The sequence below is a fragment of the Medicago sativa genome, chromosome 4 (genome assembly GCF_051527215.1).
Source record: "Medicago sativa cultivar Bolivia chromosome 4, Bolivia_mono, whole genome shotgun sequence".
Classification (NCBI taxonomy): Eukaryota; Viridiplantae; Streptophyta; class Magnoliopsida; order Fabales; family Fabaceae; genus Medicago; species Medicago sativa.
The window spans coordinates 82,607,501-82,627,602 of record NC_140752.1 but is presented as its reverse complement, the minus strand read 5'-3'; the positions used below and the strand labels follow the sequence as shown (position 1 = coordinate 82,627,602).

At 31.9% G+C, this 20,102-nt stretch overlaps 2 protein-coding genes across 4 annotated transcripts; one reads left to right on the top strand and one right to left on the bottom strand.

Moving 5' to 3' along the window:
* The first annotated feature begins 4,334 nt into the window (after positions 1 to 4,334).
* On the top strand, positions 4,335 to 5,926 carry LOC146932731 (uncharacterized). The gene is made up of 5 exons (XM_085708377.1): positions 4,335 to 4,932; positions 5,022 to 5,129; positions 5,213 to 5,282; positions 5,406 to 5,501; positions 5,602 to 5,926. The coding sequence occupies exons 1-5, from the start codon at positions 4,817 to 4,819 to the stop codon at positions 5,707 to 5,709; spliced, it is 498 nt and encodes a 165-aa protein (XP_085564503.1). The 5' UTR covers positions 4,335 to 4,816; the 3' UTR covers positions 5,710 to 5,926.
* A 1,559-nt stretch (positions 5,927 to 7,485) lies between these two features.
* Positions 7,486 to 19,771, bottom strand: LOC146932730 (WAT1-related protein At1g25270-like). 3 transcript variants are annotated; one of them, XM_085704458.1, is made up of 7 exons: positions 19,450 to 19,771; positions 11,456 to 11,518; positions 11,014 to 11,130; positions 10,649 to 10,910; positions 9,071 to 9,229; positions 8,285 to 8,436; positions 7,486 to 7,894 (listed from the first exon to the last, which is right to left on the bottom strand). In XM_085704458.1, the coding sequence occupies exons 1-7, from the start codon at positions 19,641 to 19,643 to the stop codon at positions 7,774 to 7,776; spliced, it is 1,068 nt and encodes a 355-aa protein (XP_085560584.1). In that variant the 5' UTR covers positions 19,644 to 19,771; the 3' UTR covers positions 7,486 to 7,773. The 3 variants fall into 3 exon arrangements, with proteins under 3 accessions (XP_085560584.1, XP_085560586.1, XP_085560585.1); XM_085704460.1 differs by lacking the exon at positions 8,285 to 8,436; XM_085704459.1 differs by lacking the exon at positions 11,456 to 11,518.
* Between the last annotated feature and the right edge of the window lie 331 nt (positions 19,772 to 20,102).

The window sequence follows — 20,102 nt, the reverse complement described above, 5'->3', positions numbered from 1 at the left end:
CGAGGGATTATCACAAGGCCTGCCCCTCACATGCATAAAGCCTGGCCGAATCTCTGCAAAGTTTTGTCACCTAGCGGGCTAGGATTTGACTATTTTGTCCGACGGATTTTCCCACGTTTTTGCCTTGGTTTATTTCATGCCTATATATTCAGGTGCCGTGTTTCATTCTAGTTGTTCAAGACTCTTTTTTTTTTAGCAAAGTTGTTTAAGACTTAGAAAAAATTTACTCCTCTATTTCATCTATACATTCTACTCTTAAACAGCAAATTTTATCTCTTTCTCTCTCTGTTATTCCGAATCTGTTGTTTTTGTAATGGTTGTTTGAAGGGGGAATTACATCACCAGTAGTAGCTTGATCGGTGTTGCTGTCAAGGTTCCCATGATCACTCCAAAGATCTCATTTGTGTTTTTTTAGTAATTTTTTGTTGAATAATGTAATTGATCTTGATGATAAGTTTTACAATGGATTGATTGAACTTAGATAGGAATTGTTTTGTGGTGTTAATCTTGATGATAAATACTATGGACTGGTTTTGTTAATGGGTGGGTTGTTTTGTTAGTAGATCTGTCATTTTAGTGTTGAGGAGGGTGAAGTGATATTACTATGTATCTGGTATCTGTTGATAATAACCGAGAATCTTTATTTCTTGTTCATAAATATTTTGATGCATCAGTAGTATTGATATTTACAAGAGGAAAATAATATTGTTATGATTTTTTTTCGAATTGTTTTGTTAAAAAAGCTGTTAAGGAAATTAATTTATTAGGGAAAATAATACGACTGTTAAGGAAAATAATACTGATTTTTTTATTTTCCCTAAAAAAAAATACTGATTTTTTTATTTGAAATTTAAATAAATAAATGTTATATAGAATGATTTTTTTTTTTTACAAGTGTTATATAGAATGATAGTTGTTGATGATGATATATGTTGGATGTTATTTAGATGATATTTCAAATTATTTATATTTAATTGTGTTTTAAAAAATAATTATAATTTTTTTAAAATAAATTATATTTATTAAAAATGATTTTTGAAACAAATAATTGAATTTCAAAAACAACTTTAAAAAAAACGATTTTTTTATCAATTAAAATTATTTTTGAAACATTTAATTATTTAATAAGAAAACTGGTTTAATAAATAAAATGTTTTTTTTAAAAAATAATATACCATTTGACAGGGGTTAAACCCCTCGCAAGCCCCTGGTATAAATTTGATCTGATTTGACCTTACATCAGTCGGTCAGAGCAGTCAGAGCAGACTGCACAGTTGCAGAAAAAAGTGAGGGAATATGCCAGGGGTTAAGCACTAGTACAAAAAATACTTTATAGATTCGTGCTTAAGTCGGTTCGCTCTGCCACCCGTCTTAAGAAGTGACGCGGTGGCAGTTTCGTAATTATTTTAAACTTTCTTAAGTCGGTTATAAGTTTACCCGACTTAAGATGGATAGAGTAATGAAAAGATTCTTTTTTAATAAATTCCTTAAGTCACTAGGTTGATCAATTGACTTAAGAAGTCTTTTTCTTAAGTCGATCCCTTGACCACCGGACCTAAGGATTTTTCCCTCTATTTATAGGTGAATCATCAACTTTCACTATTTTTATTTATTAATTAATTAAATAAATAAACTAATTAAATTCATTAATTAAATTAATAGTTTTTTTTAATAAAGAGATTAATTAATAGTTTTTTTTTTGAAGGAATTAATTAATAGTTATATGTTTGACAAAAAAAATAGTTATATGAATATGACCTTTTTTCCGTAACAAACAAAAAAACAAATTTTTATTTTTATGTCTCAAAAAAAAAAAACAAACATTTTTTTCTTTAAAAGAAGTTCACGTTGCTGAATCACTAAAAGCTCTCACTTGCTCTTTCTTTCTTTCTCACTCAATCGCACTCCTTGCTCTTTCTTTCTCACTCAATCACTGAAAGCTCTCTCTTTCTCACTCAATTGCCAAAAGCCGCTCTCACTTGCTCTCTCTTTCTCACTCGCCGCGGGCCAAAAGCCGCTCTCACTTGCTCTCTCTTTCTCACTCGCCGCGGCCTCCGTCATAGCTCAATCACTCTCGCCGGACCTTCTCACTTTTTTACTCACCCTCGTCGGAACCTAAGGTAAGCCAATTGGTTCTCCAATTTCTCTTTCCTTCCTTGTTTTAGCGTTTTAGAATTGAGGATTTTTCATGTGTAAATTGGTTACGACGTTGGTATTCCAGGTTCTGTCTTAATCCCTTCACTCTCAAAACTTCATTCCAAATCCCTTCACTGTTCTTTATGTGCAAAATAATCACTTTTGTTCTGCTAGTTTTGTTTAGGAATAATTGTTTCTGTGAATAAGTTGTTTTGTTATTATAGAGAAAAAGGGATATGCAAACACACTCGGACAATTCAGTTAGAATGTGAGGTTGTAGGGTAGAAAATTAGAGTTTAAGGGCCTTGAAAACCTTGGTTTGGACAACTCTGAGCAGATTAGGGTTCAGAATGGACGATTTAGGAGGGTCCATGTGTGGTCCACGTGTTAGCTAGTGACTTTAGGCTTTCATTCTTATTGTAATGATACAAACATCCTGAAGGCTTTTGATTTACACTTTATTTTATACAGGATACTAAAGTTGCGTTTTTGTTGGCTGGAGTGGAAAACATCGACATACATAAGACAAACTACTTCACTGTCAATTCAAGTATGTCACTGAATTCTATTTTACTCACTATTCTGAAGTGATCCCTCTAGTTTAAGGATTGCATAAAATAACATTTTGTTCGAATTCTGCTAGTATTTGACTCCCTGCTAGTAATTGATATTCGAAATTAAAGTGATAAATTTGAACAAATGTGACTAAATTAATTGACTTTCTTCAACTTAGAGACTACAATATAAACCTCAATTGATTAGTGAAAATTTCCTTTATCTTGTTCTGTTTTGATTTAAGTCTTATGATCTGGAACTCATTTGAATAGTCATGAAAATAGTTGTGTGTATAAATTGATAAAAAAACTTTGGTAATTTTAAGTTGAATGAGTGAACATACAGTAGGAAAGGTGAAAAATTCCTTTATCTTGTTCTGTTTTGATTTATGCCTTATGATTTGGAACTCATTTGAATAGTCATGAAAATAGTTGTGACTAGTATAGGACATCGTCAATATTGTTAGAAGCTAGAGACATAATAGATAAAATGGTGTTACATATATGTATAGGCAATACAGCATGTTGCATGTTACGGTTCCAGCTTCCCTCGTTGTTTATAAAATCTAATTAAAATGTTCTGATTTAAGTTTGGTTCGAATAACCACATTTATAGAATTCAATTCGATCTTTGCAATACAGGGCATGATAGAATTACCACATTTATACGTTGTTCGAATAATTGCCATCCCACTTTTATCATATATAGATAGACACTTGCTTCATTGAACAAGTTTATTGTAACCCCGAACCACCCAACTTTTTAGGGACACATACTTTCTCTCATGACATCGTATGCACTTTAGAGCCCCTTGGTATCAGAGTGTATAACATAGCTAGGAAGTGCTTGGATCCACCTTATCAATGATCTTGTGTCTAGTCTATAATCTGAAGGTTGAATGCACTTGCACAAAAATCGTAAATTATGAAACTCTAACCACCGTACATACTATTAATACCTTGATAGTTATTTTTTGTCATCTTAGCTATACATAGAACTATTGTATGATACTTTTGTGCTAACAAAATTGCACAAAATCATAATGTGTCCAAATTACAACTAAAACTAAGGTAGGAATTAGTTTGTTTTGATATGTTCAAAACTCTAAATTGATTTACAAAGATCTAAATTGACATACACTGTGGCTGCAGCTGGAAAAGAAAAAAAAAAAGGATAGAACCAAAATAAGATGGTATGAGAGGTGTCCATAAAAATAATTGTAGGTCCTTATAGTAGTAAGAATCTCTATAAACAGATTTCATTTTTCTAGTAGGGAAAGGGAACGGTAAATGTAGATATTACCCAATGTGTTTCAACTGAAATATGTTCAACATATACAAGAGAAACATAAGTAACTGTACTAGAATGAAGATTATGCCAAGTGCAACATTCTTGTGCATACTTCTTTTTTATTATTCACCATTCATATTCATTCAAACAAGATTAATTGACCGAGTCAAATTGTTGTAATTTAAGCCTATGTAGTCAAAAAGGTATTATTTATTTATTAGAGGCTAAAGATATTATTTATTTTTAATACAAACTATAAGCAAAAATATATGTATGTGGGGCGTCATTTTCTAAAAGCATAGTTTTTAGAAACAATGTCTTCAATTAGGCATTTAGTCTTTTAGAAGAAAAACAAATACTACCTCCGTCCCTAATTATAAGACCCTTTTGAAAAAATAACGCATATTAAGAAAATTGATAAGTGTAATAAATTTGTTAGTAATTAGTATTGTTTTTACAATTTTATCCTTTAAAAGAGAGAGTTAGTTTATGTTTTCAATGTAATATTTAATGTTGATTGAAGAAAAAGATATAAATAAATAGGGGTATGTTGGTAAAGAATTAATTAATGTACTTGGAAATACCAAAAGGGTCTTATAAAAAGAGACAAAAAAATTTCTCAAAAGGGTCCTATAATTAGGGACGGAGGTAGTATATAGAAATATTGAACGTTGACTTTTCTTTCAATCATTAACAAAGTATGATTATGTGAGCTGTAAAACAAAAAATTTAATTTAATTTAACAGACTTATTAGATATAGTCATGGACTTTAAAAAGAAAACTTTAGGCCTATATGAGATGTGTGAACTCATTTTCTAGAATTATTCAGTTCCTATGAGAAAGCATATGCTGAAGTTATTACTTTATGACCAAGTTAGTGTTCAAACCTACATTCAAAACACGATGGACAATAACAAAAAGGATTTGTACCTAGCTCCTTACTTTAACAAGTAATTTTTTTCCCTCTCTTTATATCCAATCACTTGTAATATAGAGATTTGAATTTTACAAATAATTTAATTGTTTAATGCCCTTGTAGTCGTCACTGGCAGTTGCTCACAATTAATCCCAAGAAGCGTGAGGTAACCTTTCTATGTTCGTTAGGAAAGAAGCCGGCAGATAAAAATTTATCAGTCATTGTTGATTCGTAAGTATTCAATTTATTTATTGTACATGAACTGTGATATGTCTAATGATATAAGTTTAACGATTAAGTATTGATTATTATAGAGCTTTGGAAGGTTATAATAAGCTACAACGGGTGAGAAAGCATAATAAAGTAGTATGGTTTTATCCCACCGTAATTTGTTTACGCATGCTACTACTTCATCTATCATCTTTGTGGTGTTTCTGTATTAAATAGCTTCTATTTTTAATAGTATTTACCAACTAATCGGTTATATTTGATCATATTCAATTTCAGAGTCGAAGGCAATCAGTTTGTTACGAGAGCGGATACTTTGTCATGCTACATATGTTGAACATCATATCCAGTGGTGTTGTGGATTCATGGATGCAAGTATGTATAATTTTTTTTTAACAAATATTATAAATTAATTAATTTTATTTTTACATGCTAATATGATAAACTAATATTATGTCATCATTTATTTATTTAGATATTTGCGGATTCAACTCCCTTTCAAAAGGATGAAGTTAAAAATGTTCAAGAACGCTGTGCAAATTTGATTTTGGAACTTATTGAAGCAAATACGGATTTATCTTAGTGCGAGACTGGTTTTTGGAGCCAGTGTGGGGAGTAAGCTTTAGTGAGATTTTTTTTTTAGCAGTTGGGGTTTTAGCTTAGTGTTAGCCCTGTTTTGAGTTTTTGTACTATTTGCATTTTGGTTCTAACATGTACTTTAATCTCCTAGTGCACAGTGGCAATATTTACTTTCATATGACATTGTAGTTCTATGGATTTTGGTACATGTGGATTTTGGTTATGGTTGCTATTGACTAGTAAATGTATCTTTCTATTACTACAAGATAGTGCATTGGATATTCTGCATGCATGTAGTGGACAAAAAAAATGGTTGTAGAAAAAAAAATGGAAGCATATTCTGCATGTGTGCTATTAAAAAAAGAGTATTAACTCTTTAAGACGGTTAAAACTATGCGACTTACGAAGTTAATATCTTAGGTCGGGTTAATATTAACCGACTTAAACAATGAGGCCTTAAGTCGGTTGCTAAATCCGACTTCAAAAACCGAAACTTCTTACTACGGTAGTTGTTAGGTCGGACGCGCGCCCAACTTACAAAGCCTTTTTAACCGACTTAAACATTGAGGCCTTAAGTCGGTTGCTATATCCGACTTAAAAGGCAGAAACTTCTTACTACGGGAGTTGTTAGGTTAGACGCGCGCCTGACTTAAAAAGCCTTTTTTAACCGACTTAAAAAGGGTTTTTTGTACTAGTGAAGACAGGGAAAAAGCCAGGACATATGCCAGGGGTTTAGCCCCTCATTTTTTTTCCCAGGGGCGTAACCCCTCACAAAATGTTTGCGACGAGCGGTTTTGCCAGGGTTTCTGCCCCTGGTAAATTCCTTCACAAACGTCCCTTTTCCCAGGGATTATGTCCATTTCTCAGGGATTTTGCCCCTGGCAAAATGCAATGTTTCTTGTAGTGCTGTAATATTATGGTGCCGTTGCTAACATGTACTTTTAAAGCACATGTTAGAACCCTTAAAAAAAAAAAAACACATGTTAGAACTTCCTATAGAAATATTGTCAAAATCTTGCATGTAATTCTTTTTAAAAGTATAGAAATTGTAATTTTTAATGTATAAGTTTTATTTTAAATCTCTTAACATACACCGTTGAACACATATTGTAAGACTTTTACTATTTAAACACATTTTCTCTTGTTGGACATTATTATATCTTTATGTTTGTTTCTTCTCTTTCTTACTATAGGTATTCATATTATTATATATATTTACTCTTTCACAACTTTAAATAGTAAATTTTATAAGAATTCATGTAATCAATATATTGAAAATTAAATTATTTAACTTTTCTAATAAATAATTTTTCAATTTTGAATTCTTAAAAAGTGTTTTTCAAATTGTCTCTTCATCCTTCTTCAACTTCAATGTTTTCCTTTGTTGTTTAGAACTGATCGACTCCTTTGATGGGTTGGGACAATTTTACTGCTCTTTAAAGATTTGTCAGGACGAGGTTTAAACAAAGGTACAACCGATAGACAAAGAAGAAAGGTCTCAGCATTCAGCAACTATATATGGTCAAACAAAGGGATTCAAAATTAACAAATTGTGTACCTCGAGGAAACACTATGGTCACAATGACATCCTCTATAAAACTCTTTGTAAGAAAAGCAAACTGAATAGCAATGACCTTTGATTTATATTGCATAAGAAAGCTCCTACGTATCTTTTTGTCATGGTTGAATGTGGCGTAGCTCTTATAAATAACTTCCAAACCTTGTACTAATTAACGTTTGAAACATAAAAGCATCATCATTCATCAATATTTTTGCTCTCTTCCTTGGGTTGAACCCTCATAAGTTAGACACAACAAAACTTATACATCCTTATTTGTGGCATTGCTACCACAATTATCATACTCAAATTTTGTCACAACAATAAACAATTAACAGACTAGCATTGATCGTTGTAAAAAAATAATAAACTTACATTTAATTAGTTTTAATACATATAGATAATCAATACATTTTTAATTTATTTACCATAAAAATATTTTTAGTTTATTTCTGTAAACTATCATTTTTATAGTACATTTTTTTTAATAGGTCTCTTTCTAAATTCTTTTTAGGTATCGAAATGTGTTGGATCGGCCATGCTTGTCAACTGAACTTTTTCTTTCATTTCTTTGCTCTTACTCCAAAGCACCACATATAGGCCGCACACAATCATCACTGCTCCAAGAATGCTATAAGTATATAACCGAATAATATCAAATCACATATGCATATGAAAGGTCCGAAAAATAAGAACTCATAACAATAAATTTTCAGGGCAAGTAAAAATTCAATGACTAAATTACAGTATAGACCCTTTAATTTAAGTTATTTAATTATATCAAGTTGGTTTTTAATTTTTTTCCGTATCATTTATATCATTTAAGGTATTTAATTGTAACAACTTGTGTTTTAAGTTTTTTCCGTATCAACTTATATCCTTTAACTTATTTAAAGAACCAACATGTTATAATGAAAAAACTTAAAAGACTTAAATGATACGAAAAGTTTAAAGGATCAATTTGATTATAATTAAATAACTTAAAAACATTTGGTGTGATTTAGCCAAATTTAATAGATACCTTCCTAAATATAACTTCTCATCTACCAATAGATTTGCAGCGACAGCCACAAATAGGAGTTGAAGAGGATAGAAAACAGAGGCAAAAAGAGGGCCTCTCATCTTAATGCACCAAGCAACAACAATAGTAGTTATTCCAGAGGCTACAATTCCCTACATCAACATTCATTTAGATTAAACATTTCATTGAGTATTTAATAATATTGTATTGTTATTGGACAAACAATGAATTAGTTCAAGTATTAAGAAATTTAGAACCCTTAAGCAAGTGGTTACAGTGTCCAACATGTTATAGATAACTCAAAAATTAAAATATGGGTCATGTTAACTTGTGCCCTAAGGGCACATGTTAAGGAACCCAAAAAGAGTAATTTTGCATTGGAAATCATAATATTGTAACTTTTAAGAAGTCAAATGCACGACTTTTGATACATATATTTCTATAATGAGTTCCTTAACGTGTCCTTAAGGGCACAAGTTAGCATTTGCCTTAAAATATTATTGTTGTGTTTTCCAAACATGTCTAAAATTTGAAGTGATAACTTTGTTGAGGAAAGCTCTAATTGACGTTTTCTTCATACTTAAATATTATTTTACTATTCACATAACATATTTTGACCATATTTTTCAACTAATATGTAAAGATGAATAGTAGTATGTAAAATGATATTGGATTTTCCTGTATAAATATTTTTTAAATATCAATATTGTACATTGACATGCATGATACAATCAACTTGATCATTCAATTTTAGACAAAGGGAGTAATAAAGTTGTATGAGCATACCGAATAAGCTACCATGAGAAGTCTGATATTGTAACCAAGCTTCCAATGGGTCCAATCCCTGTCCACACAAATAGCAAAAACGATGGCTTGAATTGCTCCCATTGTCGACATCAAAGCTGAGCTTGAATGATGGCTTGGATATTCTTTATTCATTTTAGCCTACACAAAGTGAATGGACTAATTATCGGCCATGAAAGGCAAAGTGTATAGGAATGATTAATTGTTTCATTGTTTGTGTTAATCGAATTTTATCATTCAAATTTAAATGAAGAATGTGGATGTTGTTGATTGTGCTCTAAGTGTTCGACAAAATGCTTGAAGGATAAAAAAAATCTTATTGGCTGTTGTAGATATGGCTAATGACGTTGGTAGAACGAGACTTGGTAAGAAGACATTACATAGTTCTGTTCATAGAGATCATGTGGAAAATGCTCCTCCAAGACATGGACGTGGTTGGAGTGCACGGGAGAGGGTCGACGGGTCTAGTTCACAAGTATAGCATGATGATGTTGACGTTGAAGATGAATTAGCCCGTAACTGCCAGAGCCATGACCAAGATGTTCAGCTATAACTTTGTACCCACAGTAACCGTCACTTAAGACATCCGTAATTTTTTCAATATGGGATGCATAAACAATGGCATCTGATCGATACAGGGAAAGTATTTTGGTATCGGATTCAGTGACAAATTACTTGTATGTGTGCTTTTTTTTGGGAATGAAGGCTTTGTCCGAAAAGGTTATATTTAACCAAATTTTTTTTAGAAATGAAATGAAACCATCCCTTTAATCTTTACCTTCTATTTGATCGCAAAAGAGTGATGAATGACCCAATTTCACGGAAGGATTGCATTGAAAAACTTCAAATTTGCACATAAATTACAAGGTTCGAGAGAGGAATGAGGCCAAATGCAACTGTAGAAATAAAAGTACAATCCAACTTTTCTGGCATATAAATAGAATCGCTTGGGAGATAACTCCCAAAACACACAGAATGTGAGATAACTTACAACCGTTTCAGTTCTTATCTCCCGAACATGAAGACTAGGGACATAACAAGAAATTTAGGGGACCTGAGAGCAATTAAGGAGGCCAAAAGAGCACACGCCAAATAACTAAATGACATATTCACATAACTTTTTGACAAAAAAAAGGGTAATAAAGATTTAATTTCTACACACCAATGTTAAAGTTTTTTTTACACAAATATTTGTTGAGAAACTTTAGAAACTAGCCTAAAAAGTGGCATCATATATATAGTGTGATCTCAATAGATGCATGTATAAAACAGTTTTACATCACCAATGCATTAAAAATAATCTAATATAAAAACTTTGATATATAAAATGTTTAAATATCTTTTTTAAGATATTTACTAATATTTTTAAAAAGTTTAATATACGTTGATATGAATAATAAAGAATCAAATAATTTTAAAATATTATGAAAATTTATGGAGATGATTTACTTAATAAAAACTTTTAACAGTTAGATTGGATTGAAGAAATTCAATACTAATTCCTCTCAAAGTTACTTCCAAAATAACTTTGATCCCTTATAAATGTATAATTAAGCTAACCTGAATGATAAACCAAAGAGAAAAAGAGCAGCTGCTTCCTATGGCACATAGAAATCCCAATAGTTTATTACTGAAGTCTGCATGTTGTGGTTCCATATGCCCATTTTGGTTCTTATGTGCATGCAAAAGGTTGATATTGGATGACCAAATATTAATTTCTGCTCCTTTGTAGAATGTCAACAGCATCGCCCCACTGATTCCCATTAATGTCCCTATCACTTTAGCCTTTCCTTCTACTGCACTCCAATTTAGTTTTTCCAATCTATATATAGAAAATCAAAAGCATAATAATAGAGTAACTAATAGTGTAAAATAACAAAGAATCTAGGAAACAAGATAAAATGCAGCAAGTGTGGAGTGAGTACCCGAAGAGTATTGCCATGATGAAGGTAATGCCTGGAGTAAGGTTGAACATAGCGAACATAAATGTTGCTGAGGTTAAAGTCATGCCTTCGGCATACATGTTCATAAATAAACTTCCCCTGAAATATTACATGACAATATTAGTATTTTTAATTAAGAGTAAAGATCCATTTTAGTCGACAAAAAAATATGGGGTTCGCTTTGATCGCTTTGAAAAGAAAGCTTGGTTGTTTTTATTTAAGCAGAACGCACAATTATTAATCTCTAAAAAACAACATGCTCATTGACAATACTTGCAAAGAAAAACATTTAGGTCTTTGTTGCTCATTTAAATTCCTAGATAGGGGTTGCTTCTTATATGAAGGATCTTATATAGCTGTTGTTGTTGGTGCCTTCATATGTAAAACATATCGATGCATGAAAAGTTGAAGAATAGGATCATACCCAAACAATCCACTTAGAAATGCTAGAAAAAGCACATTCCAAGTAATCTTTGGTCTTTTCTTCCTGCATAACAGAAAAAAGGCAAAACGAATTTGGCCTATAGTTAATCTAATGCACGATCTCATGTTATTTTTAAGAACTGGTAAAAACATCTCCAGAATTGTAAGAATATTATTCAAAGCAGTCCATCTCACGTCGTTAAAGATTATACTCCCTCCGTCCCATATTAAAAGGAAAAAAAAAATACACTTATTAAGAAAACTATAACATAGCAGTTTGTAACATAGTTTTTTGTGTTATCTTTGAAATAAGTTTTATAGGAAGATGTAAAAACAATTTTCATTGGTAGTTGATTATAGAGAAAGTGAAAAAGAGAGCAAATTGAATACACTTTGCATTTAATTTTCCTTTGGAAAATATAATTTTTTGAAAAAAACAATTAAATATGATAAAAGTTTGTCTTTTTTGCTTATAATGTGGGACAAAGAAAATAAGGTTTTTTTGCTTATAATTTAGGACAGAGGGAGTAATTCATTAACTAAACATGTCACATTTTATGCTAATCGCACATCATGCCACCTCGACAAATTGATCAATGAAATTCATGTTGTTGCAGGGACTTTTTTGTTGGTAATTACAACTATTTAAGAACTAGTTATTACTCCCTCCGGTCCTATTTATAAGAGACAATTTAATTGCACAAACAATTTAATTGCACAAACATGTAAATAGGACCGGAGGGAGTACTAGCAAATTAGTCATTGAGATTGTTCAACATGAAATGCCGCGTGCTAGTAGTATCTTCATTTTGCAATTTTAGAAAAAAAAACATTTTCCAATTTGTAGAAATGAGAGACTATTTTGATGGATCCTATTCAATCTACTTTTGAGCTTCTATCAAATCTAGATTGTTATTGGGTACTCCTTCTCGTTGGTCATATGCACATCCGTCCATATATCTAAGTACTTTTTTGACTAAAAAATTGTCTTTAAATATAAACATTTTTTAAATTACTAGATGCATTTGTTATTATTTTCCTAAACATACCTCTAATACGACTAACTAGTCTTGAAATATGAAAAATCAAATTTAATACTCATACAAACAAATGACAATTTGACAATATTAACACACAAAATAGACATATTAATTGCACAAACAATTTTTCTTAAGAAATATGACGAAAGGAAAAGAGTTCTTACACAGTTACATACATAAACGGAGGGAGTATATAAGAAAAATAAAAAAAAACATCAAAACTAATGTGACATATTAAATGTGGTAATAAAGTAACCTTATTAACATGACCCGATTTACATTTCTAATAAATAAATGCATCTTGAATTTTACAAATAATTTTTTTTTGGTAAAATATATTATTGGTCCCTATAAATATACCAACTTTTCATTTTAGTCACTCTAAAATTTTCCTTCAACTTTTAGTCCCTATAAAATTTTCAATCACTACTTTTGGTCCCTATTTTAAAGTAAACTCATATTTAGAATTGATATTTTTGAATAAAATTTTGCAGAAAAATTAATAATATTATAAGAATCTCTCTCAAAAAAATTTAGAATTTTTTAATAAAACATGAATTTTTATATTTTTGATGGTTACAAATTCATATTAAATTTATGTTTTGTTAAAAAATTCTAATTTTATTTGGGAAAGATTTTTACAATATTCTACACATTTCTGCACAATTTCATTAAAAAAATACAAAAATTAACTTTAAAATAGGGACCAAAAGTAGTGATTGAAAATTTTATAGGGACTAAAAGTTGAAGGAAAATTTTAGAGGGACTAAAACAAAAAATTGGTATATTTATAGGGACCAAAAACATATTTAACCCCTTTTTTTTTGACAAAATCTTGAAATTTACAATCGTTAGCAACGCATTTTGGAGTTTCTTACCCCATGTATGGTGGTTTTGTAGTTCTCATTTTCCGGGATTGGCCCTCCTTGTAATCAAAGAAGAAAAAAATTTACTCTTTTATTGAGTAAAATTAACATAGATTCCACATTTTAAAATTGAGTGATTAAAATCATTTCGTACGTGCTCTACCAACAATTATAAACAATTTTTTTTTTTTTTATAAATTGAGTAGTTAACGGTATTTTGATTTTGATTATACAGATAGCGGCTACCTAAAAATATGTATTTCATTTATATATAACATAGATAATAGTGTATAAATTGAGCTCTTCTTCATTCAGAATTGCAAATTATTTTTGTATAAAATTTAACTTTTTTCTTGTGGTGTTTGGAGCTCGAGCCACAAACCTTACATATATTATGCATTGTTCTTACCAATTGAGTTAAACTCATGATACTTTTCAACTTAACTCTAAATAACTATTTAATCTTTTTTTTTTCTATTTGATTCTTTACGTTCTAAAATATTAAACTTTTAATTGTAAGGTGGACACAGATAAACTTTCAATTATTTCATCTCTCTCAATTGCTCCTACAATTTACAAATAGAAAAATGCTTCTCTTTAAGATATTGTGTGCGATCTCATTTACTTCTTACAACATAATTTTTTCAAATGTGCTCTCTGTCTCATCTTTGGTTCTTTTCCTCTTTAGTCTGTGGGTCCTCGTCGTTTTTCAAATCAAGGGTCGTTTTCTTCTTCGGTCCATCAAGATGGTTTTGCAGGGTGGATTCATTGAAGGTTTTGTTTTGTGAGTAGCATTATTCTATGAAGAAAGTTGTTTCGTCTGGTTTGCTTCACTTTGGAGAGAAAACAACCACGTCTTTTGGACTTTAAGTTAAATAAAATAAAATAAAATAATATTTGGAAAACAAGTTGGGTTTTTGGTATTTGTACAAAAAAGACATAAAATAAAATAAAATAATATTTGGAAAACAAGTTGGGTTTTTGGTATTTGTACAAAAAAGACAATTTAGTACTACCTCCGTTTCAAAATATATGTCCATTTTGGAGAAATTGCATTAACCAAGAAACCAAATAAATTTTGTTATTTTTGATGAAATTATGTGTGTGTTTTCTATAATAGTACCTTTAACCATTTATTGTTTCATTCTATTTTTTCTCTCTCTACGATAAATATGTAAAGGTGTTATTGAAAAGACAATAATTAATGTTGCATTGAAACTTGAAAGGGACAAGTATTGTGAAACAAAATTATTTTCTAAAATAGACAAGTATTATGAAACGGAGGGAGTAATAATAACATATTTTTCAGACAAATTTATTAATGCAGCAACTTTTCTTAATATCCGTGATTTCTGTAAACTATTTACAGTACTATAAAAAGGGACGGATAAGCAACTGAAATCATTTATGAACCATTCAAATTTGTGAGTTTCTAGGTTTCAAACTTGGAAATTGAACAAAACAGAAAATTACATCATCATATTAAGGTCAAACAAAGCAAAAAAATAAGAAAAAAATATAAAGAAACTATTCTATTGATTTATATTTGTAGACAAAAATTTTTTTCTTCAGATTTATTAAATAACTGATGTATCTAAACTATATCATAATCCAAATTATCCAATAAATTTGAAAAGTAAATATTTGTTTATAAATGTTACAAGAGAAATAATGTAAAAAGTAATTCTAGGAAGTTAGTATGAGGGTTGATGTAAAATGATTGAAGTATCTTTTGTACTTCTTGTGAACCCGGTCTAAGAATCACCAAAAAAATTCTCCTACTCAAACACAATTAGCACTCTCCTAAGACCACTTACAATGGTCTTGTTGAATCTCAATTCAACCTATTGAAACCATTGCAATGCCCTATTGAATATTATGCAGAGGAAAGAGAGGATGAAAAAATTCAGCAAGTTGAAATCCTGTGCGAACTGCCACGTGGCCGCGCGGGAATGGCTGAAAATGGCGCGTGTACGTCACGCGCCGACAAGAGCAAGTGGTGGAACAGTTCACGCGGTGAGAGAAAGGAAGGGATAAAGAAATTGCCACGTGGCTTGCTACGATTGGCTGCTTGGATTTTTATCTTCTTAATAATTTGGACTCAATTATTTCCTTGCAAATAATTTTTTTTTTTTTTTACCAAAATTCGTGATTTTTTTTTCTCTATAAATAGAGACTTGGATCATTTCATTTGGACACAGAAAAAAAATCAAGTTTTTCACTCTCTTAATCTCATTATTAGTCTTTCTTTTAAAGTTTTAGTCTTTGATTAGTGAAATGGATCCCAATAACAATCAATTCAACACCCAAAATTCTTCTGATTACCCATTTAGCTACCAAAATCCCAACAATTATCAACACCCAAATCAATTTCTCAACCAACATCCTCAAAACCCAAATCAATTTCCCAACCAATATCCTCAAAACCCAAATCAATTTCTCAACCAAAATCCTCAAAACATGCCTAATTTTGGTTTTGCCTCAAATTTCAATCACCCATCCTCTGTTCCAAACAACTTTCATCCATATTCTAGATCTATGATGGGATATCCATCTCAAACACCCCCATTTAATGGTTATATGCCGATGATGAATGAAAATTTTCAGAGTGTTGGAGAAATGACAAGAGACAATGAAGTCACTCCAGAGGATACAACTCCTAAGAGCAAAAAAAACCCCCAACCATCATGGAACACTGAACAAAATTTGGTGTTAATTAGTGGGTGGATAAAATATGGAACATCCAGTGTTGTCGGGAGAAACCAGACAAGTGAAGCATATTGGGGTAAAATTACTGAGTATTGTAATGAGCATTGCTCATTCGATTCTCCACGCGATGTCATTGCATGCCGAAACCGTTTTAATTATATGAGCAAATTAATAAATAAATGGGTTGGTGCTTATGATACCGCTAAGCGTCAGCAAGCAAGCGGTTGGTCGGAAGATGATGTTTTGGCAAAAGCCCAGGAAATATATGCATGTGGGAAGAATGGTAAATTTACTTTAAAGGAAGAATGGCGCGCTCTTCGTGATCAACCACGTTATGGCAGTCAAGTAGGAGGCAGTCAAGTGGGAGGAAATGTTGGCTCAGGTAGTAGTGGATCTAAGAGATCTCACGAGGACTCTGTAGGATCTAGTGCTCGTCCAATGGGAAGGGAGGCAGCTAAAAAAAAAGGAAAAAAGAAAAGCAATGACGCTGGCTTGAAGGAGGTGGAAAACGAGTGGGTTCAATTCAAAGAAATGAAGGTGCAAGAGATGGAACAATTTAAAGAGTACACCGAAAAAATGGAAAAGTACACTGCAGTGCAACAGGAGAAAAACAGATTGAAGAAAATGGACTTGTACATGAAGTTAAGTTCTCAAGAGCATCTCGATGACAGGAAAAAAAAATGTTGGAAAACTTGGAGCGTGAGCTGTTTGGAAATTAATTTCACTAATATTTGTTTGTATTCGGTCAAAATTGTCAGTGTTGTCTAGTCCCCAATGTTTACTTTAAATAATTGTCAGTGTTGTCTAGTCCTCAATGTTGCTTTAAATAATTGTCAGTGTTGTTTAGTCCTCAATGTTGCTTTAAATAATTGTCAGTGTTGCTTTAAATAATTTGTCTCGTGACTTTACTATACTTTACTATGCTTTTACTATGCTTTAAATAATTTGTCCCGTGACTTTACTATGCTTTACTATGCTTTTACTATGCTTTAAATAATTTGTCCCGTGGTATTCATAGCCCATGGTATTCATAGCCCATGGTATTCATAGCACATGGTATTCATAGCCCATGGTATTCCTCACTGGTATTGCTTCAACTATTTTCTTATATATAGGGACTTGAATAACATTCATATCTACTTCCAAACCTATTTGCCACTTCAATATTGTTTAAACTATTTCCTTTCTCAAATTACATTCATATCTACTTCCAATATCTACTTCCAAACACTATCAATGGATCCTTTTGGTTTTGATATGAAAGCCTACTTCCAAAAACGTGATGCTGAAGACACTTATATGGTCAACCGATTTATTCAGCGTCGAAAAAAACTAGAGGAAGGTAGTGGATCCGGTAGTGGATCTGGTAGAAGAAAATATTTAAATAGAGATCATGCAGCAGCTAACCAAAGACTCATTGACGACTACTTTGCCAATGAGCCTACATATGACGATGCAATGTTTCGTCGTCGGTTTCGGATGCAAAAACATGTTTTCCTTCGAATCGTTGGAGACCTTTCAAGTAGTGACAACTACTTCACCCAACGAGTTGATGCCACCAACAAAGAAGGTATATCACCCTTAGCAAAATGTACCACAACAATGCGAATGTTAGCATATGGTGTGGCAGCAGATGCGGTCGATGAATACATCAAAATAGGAGGTACTACAGCATTGGAGTGCTTACGTAGATTCTGTAAAGGAATCATACGATTGTATGAGGATGTGTACTTGAGAGCACCAACCCAAGATGACCTTCAAAGAATACTCCATGTTAGTGAAATGCGGGGGTTCCCAGGGATGATCGGGAGTATTGACTGCATGCACTGGGAGTGGAAAAATTGTCCTAAAGCATGGGAAGGTCAATTTACTAGGGGGGATAAGGGAACCACCACAGTTATTCTTGAAGCAGTTGCATCTCATGATCTATGGATCTGGCATGCCTTTTTTGGATGTCCAGGAACGTTGAACGATATCAACGTTCTAGACCGATCACCGGTGTTTGATGATGTGGAACAGGGAAAGACTCCAAGGGTGAATTTCTTTGTGAATCAACGTCCCTATAATATGACATACTATCTAGCTGATGGTATCTACCCTTCTTATCCAACTTTCGTCAAATCAATTAGACTTCCTCAAAGTGAACCCGATAAGTTATTTGCAAAACAACAGGAGAGCTGTCGAAAGGACATCGAACGTGCTTTTGGAGTGCTTCAAGCTCGATTTAAAATCATCCGTGAACCAGCTCGCTTGTGGGACATAGCCGATTTGGGTATCATCATGAGGACATGCATCATATTACATAATATGATTGTTGAAGATGAAAGAGATACATATGCTCAACGTTGGACCGATTTTGAGCAATCTGAGGGAAGTGAATCTAGTACACCGCAACCATACTCGACCGAGGTGTTACCCACCTTTGCAAATCATGTGCGTGCTAGATCCGAGTTGCGTGATCCAAATGTTCATCACGAATTGCAAGCAGATCTCGTGAAGCACATATGGACAAAGTTTGGAATGTTTCGTGATTGAAGATGATTTGTATCAGACTAAATAAATTAGTTGTGTTTTGTGTGCTTGTTTGTTGTCTTGCATTTTAAGCTATTTGTGTGTCGCGTGCTTAGTTTGTTGTATTGCATTTTAAGTTAAGAAAAAAAATATTTCAATAAATATTGTTTTTAAAAAAAATTAATTGTATTATTTTAATTTAATTTAAATCGATAATTATAATTTTATGTAATTATAAAAACAAAAATTAAATAAGAATAAGAAATAAAAAGTGGTGGGGTAGGGTGTTGAATGTTTACCATTGGAGTGGTAAAAATTGAATGGGTGTTGAATTAAGAGAGAAAATGATGTGGAGTGTTGGGAATTGAAAAAGTGGGTGTTGAAGGGTATTGAATTATTTTTCCCATTGTATATGGTCTAACAACAAGAACTAGCACACATCTACAAGCCAAATACACGTGGCTACTTCACATATTAAAAATGAGATCTTTGTCATTTATAGAGAAAAAGAAATTGTTTTTTTTTTTGTCTCTCCCTAGTTATTTCTTTGTCTATTATATAAAATGTGCTTTTTTGTATATATTTTTATTAAAAAAATGGTTCTTTGGCTCTCTCTATCCCTTTATTTCTTCATCAACATTCTCATTTATCAATGTGATATGCAAGAGCGCAAACGAATTAGAAAATTTCTGGGTAACTCAAACTTGAATATTGTTCCTAAATAACCTTAGTTTAGTAAAAAAAACTTAAATGATTAATCTACAATTAAACAACCAAAGGACCGTGTAATTTGCAAATGACACATTCATGCAAAAGTTCAAGTCAAAGAAGAAGTGAAGCAATTAATGAAGGTGTAAGGGGATGATTACCTATCAAAGATAAGTGCAAGAGGAATGGTGAAAGCTGATGCAAAAGTGAGACGGTATGCAGTGGCCACCCTCATGCTCATCCCATCATTTATGGCAAGCTTGCATATGATATTCACAGCAGCACATGCAATCTGCACAAGCAACATTAGGATCACTGGCTTTAGTCCTTGCAATGAATTACTTATCCCCTTCATCTTCACAATTTTATTATTCTGCTGCTATAAGGTTTTGAGATTGAGAAATTAGAGGAGAAGATAATGGTGTGTCGAAAGTGTAGCACAGTATTGGGTCATATATACACGTGGAGTATATTGGGGCTCCAAATTCCAATTGAGTGTTTGTTTGTAGTAGAAAAAAGATTGATTTTGAGTTATACTAACAACTGCACAAAAATCTTATTTTATAATATAGGCTAAAACGCACTTTTTGCCCTCTAAGTTTCAAAATGTTGCAATTTTGGCCCCCTATTAAAAAAATAGCATTTTTGGCCCCCTTCGTCCAAAAATTGCTGAGAAGAGGCCACGTGTCCCAAAAAAGGGGCCATAATTGCAACTTTTTCTAAAGATAAGGGGTCAAAAAGCACATTTCCCTTATGTTAGAGGGTCAAAAGAGCATATTTCCCTAAACATGTGGGGTCACTTTTGCCATTTTTT

What these genes read in the sequence shown, in the direction of transcription:
- LOC146932730 (XM_085704458.1), bottom strand. Translation starts at nt 19,643, where the DNA reads ATGAAGGGGATAAGTAATTCATTGCAAGGACTAAAGCCAGTGATCCTA. An exon ending in CTTGCACTTATCTTTGATAG is followed by an intron (nt 11,519 to 19,449) that starts GTAATCATCCCC and finishes TCTGTTATGCAG; the next exon opens with GAAGAAAAGACCAAAGATTA. An exon ending in CTCTTTGGTTTATCATTCAG is followed by an intron (nt 9,230 to 10,648) that starts GTTAGCTTAATT and finishes CACTTTGTGTAG; the next exon opens with GCTAAAATGAATAAAGAATA.
- LOC146932731 (XM_085708377.1), top strand. Translation starts at nt 4,817, where the DNA reads ATGAGAAAGCATATGCTGAAGTTATTACTTTATGACCAAGTTAGTGTT. An exon ending in TTATCAGTCATTGTTGATTC is followed by an intron (nt 5,130 to 5,212) that starts GTAAGTATTCAA and finishes TGATTATTATAG; the next exon opens with AGCTTTGGAAGGTTATAATA. An exon ending in TTGTGGATTCATGGATGCAA is followed by an intron (nt 5,502 to 5,601) that starts GTATGTATAATT and finishes TTATTTATTTAG; the next exon opens with ATATTTGCGGATTCAACTCC.